General features: G+C 47.2%; 1 protein-coding gene across 1 annotated transcript in view; it reads right to left on the bottom strand.

Annotated features, from left to right (window-relative positions):
- Positions 1-14,620: 14,620 nt before the first annotated feature.
- The window catches only part of GUCY2F (guanylate cyclase 2F, retinal), a 43,603-nt gene continuing 41,200 nt past the window's right edge, over positions 14,621-17,023 (bottom strand). The window contains exon 17 of the mRNA XM_019530459.1: positions 14,621-14,710. Coding sequence (XP_019386004.1) covers positions 14,621-14,710 — 90 coding nt within the window. The remainder of the gene's footprint in view (positions 14,711-17,023) is intronic.

Raw genomic sequence — 17,023 nt, 5'->3', positions numbered from 1 at the left:
CAGAACAGTCCCTAGTAGGCGATGGCCGTGGTTGTGCAGCAAAGAAAATCTCCTCAAGAACCTTCCCTCAGGGAGATGCCATCAGGCACGAGGAATCAGAAAGTTGATTCACTGCTTCACCCAAGCTTGGGACAGAAGCCTTTGCCATTGCCTGCTATCAAGGAGTTGTTTCCCCTCTTTAATCCTTCCTCCATTGCCTGAAAACTTTCACCAATGCAGTAGGCCAGGTCTGATTTGGTTTACAGCAACTTGCTAATCTCTGTGTGGATCAGCGTGTGCCCCCCATCACATGCCAGTCCCTTTAAGATTGAGCCTGGGGAACCAGAGTCAACGGCCAGCTTCCCTCAACCCAGGAAAAGAGATCAGCCTTCTAGTTTCCTTTCACAGTCCTCTGCTGTACTGCAGGGGGGCTGGGTTGACAGGGCAAATGTCACCAGATGTGCTATGGATCTGCGGGTTTTCCATTTCATTCAAGCCATCTTGAAGGAGCACAATCCATGACCACTTTGAATGGGCTTCAGTCCATTTCTTTTTGTAAAAATACTGTTCCCATCTGCTTGCAGAGTGTCAATCTGTAGAACCAATTCCTTAGAAAAGGCTAGGCCATATAGGAAAACACATGTTGCACAGGTGGTCCTTTAGCATCTGCAAGACCTTCTCACATGCCTCTAAGCCTTTTAGGAAGGGCTGCCATCCTTGATCCAGCCTGGCATGTCTTTCTGCCATCTATTTCCCAACTTTCTGATTTTTGCACTTAGTTGGCCTTGTGGTTAGTCCAAATTCCTGAAGAGATCAGAGGATGGCCTCAACCTGCCCTAGATGTGACCACATCTAGATGAACAGTGGTTTGTGTGTGGTGGGGTCCAAGAGCCACTAGAAGGTTGTAGGTTGTGCAGCAGGCAAAAAGACAGTGTGGCAATATACTGAGCTTCACCTAGATGGGCCAGCAGCTCATCAACCTAGGTCATAGGGCTTCCCTTGAATTTAGAAAAAGCATTGGCCTTTCAAAAGTCTGTAAAGGGACTCACATGGTACCGCCTTGGTCCAGTGAACTTCAGCATTTTGTTACAGAGTCTGAGTGAATGGCTTAACAAACCGGTCCATCTGAGGATGAGACACTGATGTCTAAATCCGTGAGTCTTTTGAGAAAGTCTTTTTTCACCCACCTTAATCAGAGCATCAGGTTACTCCCTTGGTAGACCAGTATCTCCCAGGATATTGTTCCCTGGCAAAGAGTTTTGGCAATTCCTTAACGATGATCTTTGCATTGGAGCACAAAGGTTCACCTCCAGGTCTCTGACAATATGATCAAGTAATACAAATATGTACTGGTACTCTCCTACCCGCTCTTCTAAAGGTCCAGCCGTATCTTTTTCTGTTCTTTCACAAGAGCTGCCCACCCAGGTTGAGGGGACAAATCCATCCTTTTTGACTCAAGGAGTCGGCAATTCAGGCATTAAGCCAAAGAAGATGGGACTTTCTGTAGAGAAAACCATGACTTCTTGGTGGACTGTGAGCCAGTAGAGAGTCAGCTGGAAAGTTGGGCAGGGGCTTCTCATGGCTGAGGTGACCCAGAGTTGTAACTGCACAAGCCATTTTTGGCAAGGCTTTGCAACAAGAAATTTTCTCCAGACTACTTCTGTGTGCTCTTTTCCCTGACAATACAGTCATTCACATCAAGGAAATTCATTGGCCTGCCATGGCCAACTGTGTCGGCATTCATCACATCCAGTTGGTCTCATGCCTGCTCTAGTGTTTCATTCTCCCTCTGCTGTTCCCTGATGGGACAGGACCACTCAGTTATAACATCCGTGTTCTCCAGGGGCAGTGGCGCTACCTCCTGAGTGGGCCTGGGGAATTCCTGTTGCCAAAAAATCAACTCACCCCTCCTACTCCTCCTTCTCATCAGGGTAAGGGGGAAGACAGATCTAGACACATAAAGTCTAGCTCTTTGAGGCCAAGAGCATCCTTTGTTGATGTCTCCAGACCTGTGTGGCACCCCTACATCTACCCAGCACTTCTGAAAAGCAATCTCAGTCAAAGCCCTTGGTAAACCCCAATTCCTGAGGCCATGGTTGTCCTCCCCAAGCATCTGCAGGCAGATATGGAGAAGGACCCATGGAGGCACCACATATAAAATGACTCCTTGGGAAATCTTTGGTACTGAGCTGGAGAAAATGAGTGAGGCTGGGCCAGGAGGGATCTTGCAAGCACAGCACAAGCAGCTTATGTTTGATGCAACTCAACAAGTGCAAAGATTCATAGAAGGAGGTCAGATAGTCAAGGTGAGAGCTACGAATGATAGTCACCTGACAATTTGGACAAGACTGGATTGATCAAATCTGGAGAAAAAAAAAGGGGGGCTCACTTTTAGTGAGTAGAAGAGTTAAACCAGGATACTAGGTGGAGTGAACAGATGAAGTGATGAACATATAGTTCAGGCATTGGATAGACATCATGGGGGAAGCCAAAGTCACCAAGGGTGCATGGGAGATTGTGAGGAGGTGAGGGTAGAGATGGCTGAGAGGAAGGCTCACAGGGAAGAGTTTGGTGGGCACTGGGTAGTGAGGTGGAAGGTACCTCAGTGAACAGGCTGGATAGAAGTGAGCCACAATGGTTGGCTTGCATGTGTGGAAAGTGTGGGGACAAAGCAATGCAAGAGGCAGCTGCCAACTAGCCGTGACAATGTTGTCATCTCTCCTTGCCATCAGCACTAGCCTTCACTGTTGCTCCACCTCTTCCTCAGGAACAAATTCCCTGACCAAAAAAAATCCATCCCTCGTCATGATGCCTACAGCACACTGAGTGGCACTGTGCCCCTGCTATGTGTGCTATCTACCGTACATCCTAACCTGATCCCTCTATTGCCACAGTATCTGAATACCTCTGATTGATCTTCTTGGTGCCCTGTCAGATGGAGAAGCGCTGTTTCCCCATTTAAAAATTGAGTATAGAGGCACAAAGAGCCTAAGTGAGTTTGGAGTTGGGACTGTGCTCTGGGCTATTTCTCTAGCCATTGGACCATCCTTCCATATAGCTCATTCATATTCCTCTTGCCATGTCCTCCCACATAGTTATTTGTACCACCTGCATGTTCTTTCACCAAAATATAAACTTTCAAGGGGGGGACAGGGAGTGTTGGAAATGACTGAGGAGGAGCAGGACCTGCATGTACTAGATGATCTGAGGATGGCTATGAGCCACCAAAGTGATGCAGCTAGGAGAAAGGCAAATGCAATCCCAGAATATATCAGTCAAGATATTTCCACAAAGACAAGAAAGTGTTAATGCCATTGTACAAGGGCTGGATAGGGCCTCATCCAGTGCATTGTGCACGTGTCTCATCACTCCTGTTCAAGAGGAATGAACTCAAAATGGACCGGGGTGATTAGGAGGCTCCGTAAAATGGAGAGCCGGTCTTGTAAGAGGACACAGTTCAATCAAACATACGAAGTGCTTTCAAAGAGAAAACAGAGAGATGATCGGACTGGTATCCTCAGATGTTAGGGAGGTAAATGCCAGAGAGGAGGGAAAGTTGTTTAAGGTAAAGAATAATATTGGCACTCGTACAAATGGGTACACACCAGCTATGAGTAACTTCAGGCTGGAAAGTAGATGATGGTTTCTAGCCAGCAGAGCAATGAGGCTCTGAAGCTGCTTCCCATGGGAACAGAAGCCGAATTGCTTGCGAGACGAATCTTGATCAGTTTATTGCGGTGATTTTCTAAAATAGTTTCCAGTCAATCGAAATGTGTGTAGTTGCATGGTTCTTGAGAGGAGACAGCTATTAAATAAAATAACCGCTACAGGAAAACAGATTCCCACACAGCTTGAGCCCCAGCTTTGTCTCAGTATTTACCAGGGCCCCTTCCAGTCACAGCACATAGAGGTTGGTGGCTGGATAACGTATCAAAGGCAGATACAGTATTATTTCCACTGTTTGCAAACTTGTCCACTGCTCTATACCTTCTCTCTAGCTATGGAAGTTGCTCACCAACCCCATTTGTTTCCGTACAAATGGGGTTGCTTTTCTCAGCTGCATTTGATCAAATTTCAGGGCATTCTAACAGAACTAGACACATTTCAACAAAAAAACTGTAGGACCGAAGCTAACGAGTATAACGCAGAAGCAGACACTAAAGAACACAACTATACAGCAACGGCATATAGATACTACCTCAGGTTTATGCCCTGTTACCAAAGAGTTTTGCAGCCGCCTTCTTTTTTAACACTGCAATTTCTTCTGGGGGTACCCCATGAGCACTACACCTGTAGTAAACATATAGGCCATTAGAAAAAGAACCGTTTCATTGTCATCATCTGCAATAAAGAACAGACTGTAATCTCCATGGATACAGAGTGAAATGTAAAATCCCCTAGGAGCAAAGCAAGAAAATGCTGGCTGTGATTTGGATCTCACTTAGCCTCAATTTACACCACTCAAGCACCACTTACTGTAATGCCGCTACTTGTGACTTACCCAAAAATAATGAGATTAGAACGTGGCCAATTATTTTTTCCCCCTACGTCATCGAAGTAAAGGACAAAGATAAATTGCTCAGAAGCTCTGTCCTTTGCAGACGCCCCTCCCGGGATTTCACTCCCCTCTCAGGCTTCGTCCACGTTTCTGCCTACGGCCAAGTTTTCAGAAGTTTTCAGTGCTCACAACTGCTGTTGCCTTTTCAAAGGAGCTCGGTTCCTGTTACAGGCTACCAGAAACAGCCCATTTCAGCCCTCCGGGTGAAGGCTGAGCCCTTACAAACTAGGCTTTCTTTCTGTTCTGCCATCCCAGTCCCAGTCCCAGTCCCAGTCCCAGTTCAAGACCAGTCTTCCACAGCTGTGGTACCCAACCTTTTGGCCCCATGGGCCAGGTGAGTGATGCAGGGTGGATCCATGAGCCAGATCCCATAGAAGATCAGTCTGTGGGGCCCGGTCCTACACCAGCCTGATCCTGTGTGCCTGGATCTGGCTGTGTGCTGACAAGATCTGGTGTGCAAGGCCATGTTATCCAGCACACACAACTCCCCATGGGTCCAGACATTTGGCAGCAAGAGAGTGGCAATTAACACCATTGCGGCTCCCCACAGCCAAATTTCCAGACTCCTGGAGAGCCCTGTGAGCCAGATGTCACAGCTTCATGGACCGGAGGTTGTGCACCCCTGGTCTGCATCGCCCACAGGCCACAACAACTCATTCTTTTACAAACACTTTCTAAGCTGTAGAGCCAGGTTGCTCCCCATCCCATGCACAGAACAGGGAGCAAAAAGGGCGTAAAATATACCTTGGTCTCTTGGGCTAATATGGGGATCCATGGCTTTCTGTGAGCAGGGGAAAGGAGGGTCCTCAGAGGCATTACGTACCTGCACTGCACAGCTGGGTGGGGAGAGGCAGACAGGGCCCAGTGGCACAGCTGGTGAGGGTATACAGTGGCAGATGTAGACCTGTCCCAATTTACTCCTACTCCAGATCAGTGCACAGACCTCACGTGCAGCTGATTTTCCCCCACCTTGTTTCATCTGCGATGGTGGGATGGGCTCTGACCTACCCACTCGTGTGGCCTCCCCTCTCTTTTCTCGAGCTAGAGAGGGGAATCCAAGGCAATGCTGACCCCTCCCCGATGTAATCATAAGAGGCACTTTGGCCGCCTGTTCCTTTTGGCAGAGCAGGGAGCACACCGATCAGGTCCCTGTTAGGGGCAGATGGCTGAAAGAAGAGCTAGCAAAGAGCTGATCGGTGCACTCAAAAGTCGGATACAACATGACTGCACTGTGACTGCCTTTGGGTATTCATATGGGATGTCAACACAAGTACTACCCTATGGTGTTGGCATTTAGTGCACCACAATGCATGTGTAGATGCTGCTGGGGCTGGCCAGCACATGAGGGTGCTTTGGTGCAGGGGCTGCCTGCCATTTAGCCCCACACTGATGCACCCTCATGCCCTGGCCAGCCCCTGGGCTGGAGCACCCCCAGTCTGGCAGGCTGAGCCCTGGGCCCCCTGCCAGCCGGGGCTGTTCCAACCGGGCTTAATGTGCTATGGCCCCAGGCACACATGCAAACACAGCACCCAGAAGTAAGAAACTCCAGTGAGAACTGCACTGGAGTTTATTGCATCGCACTACATGTGTAAATGCACCCAGGACCCTGCCTGTCCGTACCCTGCAGCCAGAATGATTTCAGTCTGGACCCACAATCGTTTGGGTCCATTACCAACCTCTTCTATCCTTCTCTCAATCTCGTTGTCCATTATAGGATTCCCTAGTCTCCAGTACTGCATATGGGAGTCAAAACACAGAGTCTGGGACAGTGTATTAGGCCCCAATTACATGGCACTGTTGCATCAAGCTCACTTGGCCACCCCAAGCCTTTTGGTCCAGAGCAGTCAGGACTGTCTCCTTTGCTGCCTGTCTTGGTGTTTGTTTTATACTGCCTCAGATTTCAGTGTGCTCCAGTGTTTCGTATTGTTGATGTATGCAGCACAGCAGACCTTATCAGTGGGGGTGGAGGCAGTGTGTTAGCAGCAGAGTGTCAGGCGGTCGAGTACGGGGCAGCTGAGCTCTCGGAAGAAGCATACAAATGAGCAAATTTTTGTGCCTCTCAAGCAAGCGCAAGCATCCAGAACCTCATCTCATGCAAAAGGCCATGCTTTGCACTGAGCATAACACCTGCTTTGGGCATTGATTAGGTGTTGGCATACGGAGGACAGCATCAGCCCCTGAATCACTGATACACCCCTTGAAGGTTTTCCATCCAACATGTTGTTTCCCTCAGACCCTGCTTAGTTTTTGAGACCCTGGCTGGGTTTCGGCAGTGATTTGCTAACTCTACTTATTCCAGTGGCTCTTCTTTTGGAAAGAACAGTTAGCAAAAGCATCTTCTTTAAGCACATCAATAGTGGCATTGAGCCTTGGAGGTGCCGGTCACAGAGCCCTACACAGTAGGAAATGACTCATTTTATGGTCAAGGTTGATTTTTCCTTTTCCTGAAGCAATTGCTTTTTGGGAGCAAAATTGCTTTCTCCAAACCCCACCATGACATCATGATTTGTCACCTGTATTTTCTTCACTGTGCCGTTGCGTGAGGGATTCAGAAATGCACTTTTTATATCCGACCCCCACCGTCATTTAAAAACCTGTCTGGCATAGGGCTTCTAGGGGTGCTCAGAGACGAACAATGCACCGGTTTTGTCACCAACCTTTTCTTCCACGTTACATAAAGGCGATTTGCGAAATGTCAGGATGCCATTGCCTTATTTCAGGCTTCTTAGGATGACAAAAGGCTTTCAGTGCTGCATATAATACAAGGACTTTCCGTCCCACTCACAAGCATAGCAACTGAATGTCATGCTTTAGGAAAGAGCCAGAATGAGAGTCCTTGCCTTGCCACTGGACAGGTACAGTGCAGCAGAAACGTACCTTGCCCAGTAGCATCACTAGGGGTGGGCGACTGGGCACAAGTGCCAGGTGTCAACATAAAGCGGGTGCTGACCTACTGTGCTACTGAAGTCATGGCTGCCCCTTGCCACTGATGACTAGAATTGGTAACATTTAGGGTCAGGCCTGCCCTTGACAATGGGGCATTTGGCGGCTTGTGTCCCTTATCAACCTCACACTGGTTGGGAGATGCTGTGACTCCTGGGAGAAGGGATTGGCACAAACAGTAGTTGCTGCTGCCTTGGTCAGTGGGGTGTAAGGGCTGATCCTCTGTGGGGGCTACAGTCAGAGGTTAATAGAGGGTCTATGCACCCAGTCGCTGCTGTGTTAACTCTCTGGTTGCTGGCCACATAGATACCTCTCCTTGAAGCATCTGTCCTGGGTACAAACCATACCAGATAGGCCTCTGCCTCATCCTTTTTTATGTTGCCAGTGTGCATCCATACAGACATGAAGAAACTGCTTCTCCAGCAGGTAGTCAAAGTGACAGTGTAGTTCAGTGGAGAAGCAATTTTTTCATGTCGTCCCAGTCAAGTGTCTGTCCCACCTGCTTTTGAAACTTTCCAGGGATGGAAATGCCACAGCTTCTCCAGGCAGCCTGTTCTAATGTTTGACCACCTTCAAAGTCCAAAAGTTCACTGTAATCTCCAACCAAAATTTCCTCTGCTGCAGCTTGAAGCCATTGCTTCTAGCCCTGTCCCCTACAGCCACAGACAAAACCCCATCTCCATCCTCTCTACAGTCTCCCTTTAGGTATCTGACGATTGACCTGCTCTGATACCTTGGGCAACCTACTTCGCTTCCCTGTAATTTTGTTTCTTCCTCTATCAAAATGGTCCCCTCCCATAGCATCTATGGGTGAAAATGTCTTTACAGGAGCCAGTTGTTGGGTTGTTGGCATTTTGTTCTCTATATCTGGTCAGTTCTTCATCTCTCAGCTAACTCTGGCTATTTTTCTTGACCAAATGGGATCTGGACTAAGGCTGAGCCTTGGGATTTGCCCATTATTTATTTTAGTCCCATCCTTGTAGCATCAGGCTCTCTCACACATTAAATAAAATGTTAACATTGAATGGCCCACAGAAGAAAACTGTATTGACTTCAAACTAGCCATCAGCTCAGTGGGGTGGGGATGAGAAAGACAGGAAAGGCACAGGTGAGGACTTGGGTCACACCCATTTCACCAAGGCATGGTCAAAAACGTTTGGTGCCCAGCAACTCTTCTGGTTGGCAAACTCTGATGCTGAGGGGTGGCAAAAGGGAGTGTGTTCAAATAGCTCTCCACCCGGAGTGGTGTCCCTCAGACATGCACGCCTAGGTAATGTCAAAAAAGCACCTTTGCTGGTCTCCATTGTTATGATTTCCCATAGGGAAAGAAGCAATCTCTAGGGCAGGCAGTCCCGAATCATACAGTGTCACTAGTTAAACTAACATCTGCAGTTACAGCTGGTAACACCAAAGAAGACCATGCAATGAGCACAGAGGTCATGTACCCATTTCACTCCCTCTTGTATCTGGCTGGACTGCATTCTTCACAGACTAGCCTTGACCGGTTACCCAAAGTATAGCATTCTTCATGTATTCAACCACAAGGAGATAGTTGGTGGGTGACTGTGATGATGGAGGCTCACAGTATCAAGGAAGAGTCCCACCACTATTGTAGCAACACAGGGAAAATAAGTTGTTGGTGTCATTATCACAATCCAAAGAGCTTATAGGAACCCCCAAATTCCCTAAGTCCATAAACCAGTTTGGTGAAGGGAAGAAATACTCCACCATGGTGTGAAGTAGCCATAACCAGCATCTTCTCCATCTTATCTAGGTTAAATCTTATCTCTAGTAATAGATGGCCTGGGGACAGAGCTAAGAGCCTTGCCTCATTTCACATAAAAATCCAGTTAGAAGATGAAGGAGCCTGCTATCTACACCCTAAGAAATCCAGTCAAACTTCTTGCAAGTGTTGAGAGGCAGGGAACTCCAGAAAACTTCGTTTCATAGTTGTTAGGGGGCTGCAAGATCATCGGGTAGAGAACAATTTTACATTATTATGTGGATCAAAAGGGAGACCTCATGGCTCTTTTCCATTGCTTATTTGAACTCTTCTAGTAAGTTCACACAAAGAAGGAGGAACTCAATAACAAAACTGAACTGCAGACCACAGCCTGAACTTCCCCACCACAGGCAGCCAAGGGAAGGTTGTTGACATTTAGCAAATTGCTGACAGTGATATACATTCATCTCATCCAAGAGTCCAGTGCTTTCCAATGGCATAGCTCACAGCCTCAGTTCTGTACTTATATCAGTCTCATTTTACATATCATTTTACTTGAGTAGACAGTGATATTTCACAAATTCAGGGGGCCTGTGCCTCACACGCTGACTACTTGGGGTAGGTGCTTACTATTGCAAGCAGTTCTATTTTGTAAGGGACCTTTTCAGGGGACTAAGACCTGCACCTACACCTGGTATAAAGAGTTTATAGAACTGGGAGCATGGAAGTCAGCAGATCTACCAAGTCATCGCACCCGTCTCTCTTCTGGAGCAAAAGCTTTTGGATCAGGGTTTTGCTTCTGGCAGCAGAAAGCTGGCTCTAGGACAAAGGGATCATAGAAGTGACTTAAAGCTCCCATACTTCCTATGTGCTGCAAAATGCAGCCCTCTGCCAGCATGAGGTCCAGGCTTACATTTGCTAGAGTTTTCCAGTTTGGTGTCTTTTCTTGTTTGGATCAGAAGGACTCTCATTCAGTGCCGACAGGTTGACGCCTGCCTCTGGCCATCCTACGTCAGCCTCCATCACCTGCTCATTAGGTTTCCAAACCATCTTCCTATTTTTTCCTCCCACAACAGGGAGAAGTTCTCCATTAACATACATGGAGCTACCTCCTTACTTAAAAACCTTTTTGGCAACAGTAAATCTCCCAGTGTGCTGTGATCCCTGCTTATGATGGAGGCTGGTATTATCTCCATGTTACCTTACGCCCACATCCCTCTGCCCACAGCCAGCTGTTGTCTCTTGCCTTCTAAGTAGATTGCAAACTTACTGGGACACGGGCTATCTGGGTTTGGACAGAAACTGGCACAGTGGGATCCTGGGCAGGGCCCTTGAGTGTTACTATGATATGATAATGATCATAACAATGCAATAATAATACAATAATCATACAATAATCCAACACAACAGCATTATCATCCTCATCAGAGTCTAGACAAAGTCTCCATTTGTAGCCTGTTGGCTCTTATATAAACTGAACGGGAATATTTGGAGCTCTGATCTCTAATGAAATCTAGGGTCTTTGATCTGCTCTGGTACCCTGGGGGTTAAACTGTGGAAATGAAGTCTTCCTATGGCATAAGCCAAGTTGCTAGTCTAAGCCCTAATGTTGCATTTTCCCAGTACTGTGGGACCACTGTTGCAGTAAAACTATTAAAAACCAGCATGGCAAAGGCTTTCCTGATTTCCAGTAAGCCTTATAGTTTCAGTGCAGCTACATGGACCTCAAATAGTTCAATGTAAAGTTAATTTTAAAGGCGGCCTTTCAGTTCCTGTGTCTTTCTGGAGATCTGGTGGGGCAAATGTGTAGTCCATATCTTAATTTGAATAAATTTCTCCTTTAATTAAATGTCTTTGTGCCCTGCATAAGCAAAGTCATCCACGGCAATTAACTTTAAGAGAAATGCATGCTTCTCCAATTCTCCTCGTGCATTTATAAATGTGGGAAAGTGTAATGAAGGGAATGGGAGCTGAGGAAAACCTTTTCAATTATATGCCTCACATAAGCCAGTAAATGAGATTAAATGAGGAGCATTCTGAATATCAATTAACTTCCAATTAGGTAGGAGTATTTATTGTTCTTGGATTAGTTATGTGCTTATGGCTTGGGGTTAATTACTAGACAATCACATTTATTCCCTCAGTCTTTTAAATGGCATTATGTGACTGTTTTTACAACTGTTATGGTGTAATTAAATGATGTCTATAAAGTTGCATCCCTTCCTGAAATATTGGCCAGCATTTTTAAGTGTGCGCAGTTAAGTACCTAAGCGAAGGTTGGAAGATCCCTCTGTGTCCCTTCAGAGTACAGGGCCTCCTGACTGCACGAATGCCCTCTGCGGTGATCTTAAAATGGAGCTTGAGCAGTTTATATGAAGGGGATTATACACCGCGGCTGTCTGCAATAGCTGGGGGCTGGACTCACTGACCCAGGACGTCCCCCGTAGAATTGTGCCCCCATGATGGCACTTAATATTCATATTAAATAGACACCCAGGTATTTTAGCAGCATGACTTATGGTTTGGTGAATCATTTGAAGTCAGCCCTGTCATCCACTCATCAAGTTGCCTCCCTTTTTGCCAGCAGGACGTCTACGTTTGCTACCGTAAGGTCTCACTGGCTCTCTTCTAGCCCGGGCGCTATGCCACCTATTAGCAGCCTTTCATAGGAGCAGGATGTTGGCTGCTGGGGTCCCCCTACTTTACCTGTGATGGGTTAGGGTCAGTAGCGGCCTTAGGGGAGGGCAAACCGAGTGACTGCCACATTTAGGGGGCCCAAACTGATGATCTGCTTGAGTCCCCTCCAACTCTACCAAATGTGAAACTATGAAATTTTTGTGGGGGTGAAGTTTTTGCAAGGAAGTGACTCTATTTCCATTTTAACACTTGATTATTTATTTAATTCCCCCAAAGAATATTAAAAAGACCCACGAGACAATTGTGGTGGGTGAATATTTACCTGAGTACATACCTCTAAGGGGCCCCAAGTGACTTTCTTGCCCAGGACCCCAACAACCCTAAGGTCACCATTGTTGGGGTGTAGTGTCTTGTTTTGTGGGTTGACGGCAGTTTTTCGAACAGTTTAGGTTGTATGGGATGGTTTGGATAGGTGTGATCCTGCCTCAAGAAGAGGTTTGGACAACTTGGGGTTGCCTCGACAGCAGGACTGATAAAGACATCCCCTAAAAGATGTGCATGGAGGACTGTGATGGGCACAGGTTAATGGGCACTCTGCTAGAAGGGGTCTCCTATCCTGGGGTTGGGGCCAGATTGGGGTTCTTCATTAAAGCAACTCCTCTTCCTCTTATTTTGCTGAGGGCCTGGTCCTGCTCCACCTATCAGATGCCTAAGTAGACCTACATGCCTTTCCAGCCCGCTTGGGTCCCTGAAGAAATCTTAACATTTTTGCTAGCATCTTAGCTTTACATCCAAGGGAAAAAAAAGCAGTGAGCATGAGGACCCATCCACTTTATGCATTAACCATTTTTTCAGAGATCTGAGCATGGAAGAATAGAGTCTCACTTCCATGCTTGAATCCCCTAAGGCCCCTACTAAGGGGACCTCTGTCTCCTGTAGGCTCTTGTTGTGAACCTTATACCCCACTTGTGGTCCCAGTGATGCACTCAGGTTGCAACTCAGCGCATGAATGGAGGGCCACGAGCCTGAGGCATGAATCCCCAATTGGCCACATGTTTAGAGGTAAAGCTGGAAGCTCGCATGAGAGAGGAGATAGGAAAGGAGTCCCCTCGTCCTCATGGGAAGGGTCAGGAAGCCTTCCCACGCAAAGTGCACCAGATTCAAGACAGAGCCTGGCAAGGAAAGACGTAGAGCGTGCGACAGAGTGGGTCACTTCAGGGGACACCAGAGATGAGCAGATGGTAGCAAATGACACAATTCTGGTCTTGTCCCTCTGCTCAAAGTGCTATTGGTGAAAATCTTTCCAATAGACACCGGGTGGAGAACACCACCACCTTCAGATAGGCTTATGGGCCTTGATGGACAACCTGAAGTCATTCAGGGCAGGTCTTTTTTTACCTGGCCAGGTAAATAATAGCCTTCAGGCTTCAGACCTAGTCTCTCTTACAGTTCTTTGGCCTGACTTCCACAAAGTTCTCCCTTCTCCATGGAAAAGAAACAAGGTGGCATTGGTAAATGCATTGCTCCAGGGCTGTCTAGCTGCTGGTATCCTGCCCGGGTGCTACTCCTCCCATCACTTCTGCTGCTGCGGTGGCTGGGATCTCTGGGCTCCCATTCCCACTTCCAGTATCTACTTTCTGCCGGTACCCCTCAGGGGTAAGGCAGTGGGGCCTGAGGGGGCCACAGCATGTAGCACCCAGCTCCTCTGAAGTTGCACAGTCCTGAATTACTCTGCGTTTCACAGCTGTGGCCTATGGACTGAGCAGCTGGAATAGAGCAAGAACATGCCTCCAAGCCAAAGGCGCCACACAGTCTTTTCAGACAGACAGATCCACAGACACTTGGCAAGCTATGGCCCAAGTGTAATTCTCTTTAAAACCCACACAGGCCTTCCGAAGTTCAGATGTGGCTGCAGAGGTGCAAAAGCTGGATGTACTTTATATTCTCTCCCAAAGTGGGAAGGTACTTTCCTTGCTTTACACAGGAAACTGAGACTCCAGGTTGCCCAACATCATTCAGGAAGTTAGAGGCAAGGCCTGTTTCCTGACTCCAAGTCCTGTGCACTACCCACTAGACACACCATGTCTTGACATGTACATATTACATACCAAAAGCTATGAGGAAAGCATGCTCAGGTTGCAAAATCAAGCACTCAAAAGATAGGAGATGCTAGCATTAAGATTACTTGTGCATCCTTAATCCTGTCCCCTTCTGCAGATGAATTATGATTCAATCTTTTATTACTTCATCTCATGCTACTTATTTCATAGGATCCCAGACTCATTCAGTCCCCAGGAGGGATGGTGCTCAGGGGGAATGAAGCTGTTGTCTTGTAGAGACTTGATGGGAAAGAGACATCGGCCTGGTTGTCACCTATGTGGTGGTGACACTGAAGACCTCGGCTTCTCACTGGCTCCTCTAGTAGTCTAGGAAGGGGTAACAAAAGCAAACCCTGGGGAGCTCACGTGTAAGTGTGCTCATGGAAGGGGCCACTAAAGAGCCTACGTATGTGCTCCTGCAAGGTCATTCAATCAGATCTCTTGGTCAACATTTTCAAATGCCCTAATGAAGTCAGGACAGATACACCAGCATCCACCTTTAGCAAGGGACAATCAGCTATGGATGATAGCACCACCTTTGTACTGAGAAAAAAGTTACCTGTGAAGATCAACATGCACTTTGCAAACCAACATCATGGAAAGATAAATTAGCTTGGTGGCCCGTTACCTCACAACATCCCTCTTACAAGATTATTGATTGTATCAGCAGCTAAATTATACTTACCCTGGTTTTATGTCAGGAGGTTCTGGTAATGGTTTCAGGAAGCCTTGTTTCCCAACTAGCCAATATGTATCTTCTATCCCTTTGCCCTAAGAAGAAAATACATCTGTAACATTCAGAATTTGAGAGCCATCTCTTACACACTCATACCTCACATTTCATTCTCCAAGATCTGCACGTGCATTTGAAGGCAGAGTTTTTGTTTTTGAGCAACATATAGCTAAATTGAGAAGAGGGCTTTTGCACTGAGCTTGAGTTCCTTGCACGAAAAGAACATACATTGTTCAGCATAGAAGAATGGCCCGAATTAAAGCAATTCACTTAAAACTATTAGGCCTGTGCAAAGCAGCTAGTATTGGCTTTGGATTCAGCCAATTCAGGGGACAGTGATTTGATTCAGTGACTCAAATCACTGCCCCGATTCGATTCAGCCGAATCTGATTTGGAGATTCATAAATTCATAGATTCATAGACGCTAGGGTCAGAGGGGACCTCAACAGATCATTGGGTCTGACCCCCTGCCTGGGCAGGAAAGAGTGCTGGGGTCAGATAACCCCAGCCAGATGCCCATCCAACCTCCTCTTGAAAACCCCCAGGGTAGGGGAGAGCACCACCTCCCTTGGGAGCCCATTCCAGATTTTGTCCACCCTTACCATGAAGAAGATTTTCCTGATATCTAGCCTAAATCTTCTCTCTGTCAGTATGTGACCATTGTTCCTTGTTACCCCAAGAGGTGCCCTGGTAATCAGAGCATCTCCCACCGCTTGCTGCTCCCCCCTAATAAATTTGTAGGTGGCCACAAGATCACCTCTCAGCCTTCTCTTGCAGAGGCTGAAGAGGTCCATCCCTTGGTCTCTCCTCATAGGGCTCATCCTGTAAGTCCCTAACCGTATGAGTGGCTTCCTCTTGACCCTCTCGAGTCTATCAACGTCCTTCTTGAAGTTCGGTGCCCAAACCTGGACGCAGCACCCCAGCTGCAGTCTGACCAATGTCGCATAGAGGGGAAGTATCATCTCATTGGCTCTATTTGTCATGCATCTGCTGATGCACGATACAGTGTAGTTAGGTTTGCTGATGACTTCATCACACTCACGACTCATGTTCATCTTGGAGTCCCCTATGACTCTGAGGTCCCTTTCCGCTTCTGTGCTGCTGAGATGGTCACTTCCCAGCCAGTCGGCATGCTGGATATTTTTGCACCCTAGGTGCAGCACTCTCCGCTTGTCCTTGTTGTCCACTGTATCCTATTGTGTAGTGCCTACTTTTCTAACCTGTCCAGGTAAAATCCCGGACGAGCCCTTTCTTAGTGACAGACGGGGAGAACAAGGCTGAGCCTTCAATGAGTATTTTTGCCTCTGCACTTAACGCCACTATTTAGTATCATCCACAAACTTGGACAGAGTACACCTCACTCCCACATCCAAGTCACTGATGAAGATACTGAAAAGTCCAGGTCCAAGGACCGAACCTGGTGGGACCCCCGCTACCCACATCCTTCCAAGTCGATACCGACACATCTACTAACACTCCCTGGGTGCGACCGCTAAGCCAATTTGCCACCCACCGGATCGTGTAAACATCTGTCACAGCCTTTTAATTTATTTATGAGAATAGGATGAGATACAGTATCAAAGGCTTTGCTAAAGTCCAAGAAAATTACCTCTACTCCTGCATCTAAGCGTTGTGTGACCCTGTCATGATATGAAACCAGACTGGTCAGCCATGACCTACCTGCTATGAATCCATGCTGGTTTCCCTGCTGCATTATTTTTCCCACTGCACTTGCACAAATATGATCCTTCATAATCTTTTCAAAGACCTTTCCAAGGATGGAGATGAGACTGACTGGCCTATAATTACTTGGATCCTCCTTCCTCCCCTTGTTGAAAATAGGGACCACATTGGCCCCTTTCCAGTCTTCTGGGACCTGACCCGAGCTCCACCCGTGCGCAAACAGCCATGCCAGTGGCTCTGCTATGACACCAGCCAATTCCTTCAGCTGAAGCTCATTCAGGCCTGCTGACATGAACACATCCAGTCCATCCAAGTGACTCTGCACCAAGTCAGCATCAATAGCTGGTGGGCTGGTGTCCCTCTGATGCCATCTAAGAGCCCATTAGGATACTTATCTTCAACCTTGTTCAGCAACACTGAGGCAACAAAGCTCACTGATGAGCTCAGCCTTGTTCTCCCTGTCTATCACTAAGGAAGAGTGTGTTCAGGATTTGAACCCAGGACTTCTCAGACCCAAACCAATAATCATGCCCCTAAACCAACAAGTCACTTGTAAGCATAGCTGCCAAATCTCCAAATCATAGATTTCATAGATTTCATAGACATTAGGGCTGGAAGGGACCTCGGGAGATCATCGAGTCCAGCCCCCTGCCCAAAGGGCAGGAAGT

Source organism: Crocodylus porosus, unplaced genomic scaffold, assembly GCF_001723895.1.
Source record: "Crocodylus porosus isolate Cpor-Errol unplaced genomic scaffold, CroPor_comp1, whole genome shotgun sequence".
Classification (NCBI taxonomy): domain Eukaryota; kingdom Metazoa; phylum Chordata; order Crocodylia; family Crocodylidae; genus Crocodylus; species Crocodylus porosus.
This window is presented reverse-complemented; position numbering and strand designations above follow the sequence as displayed.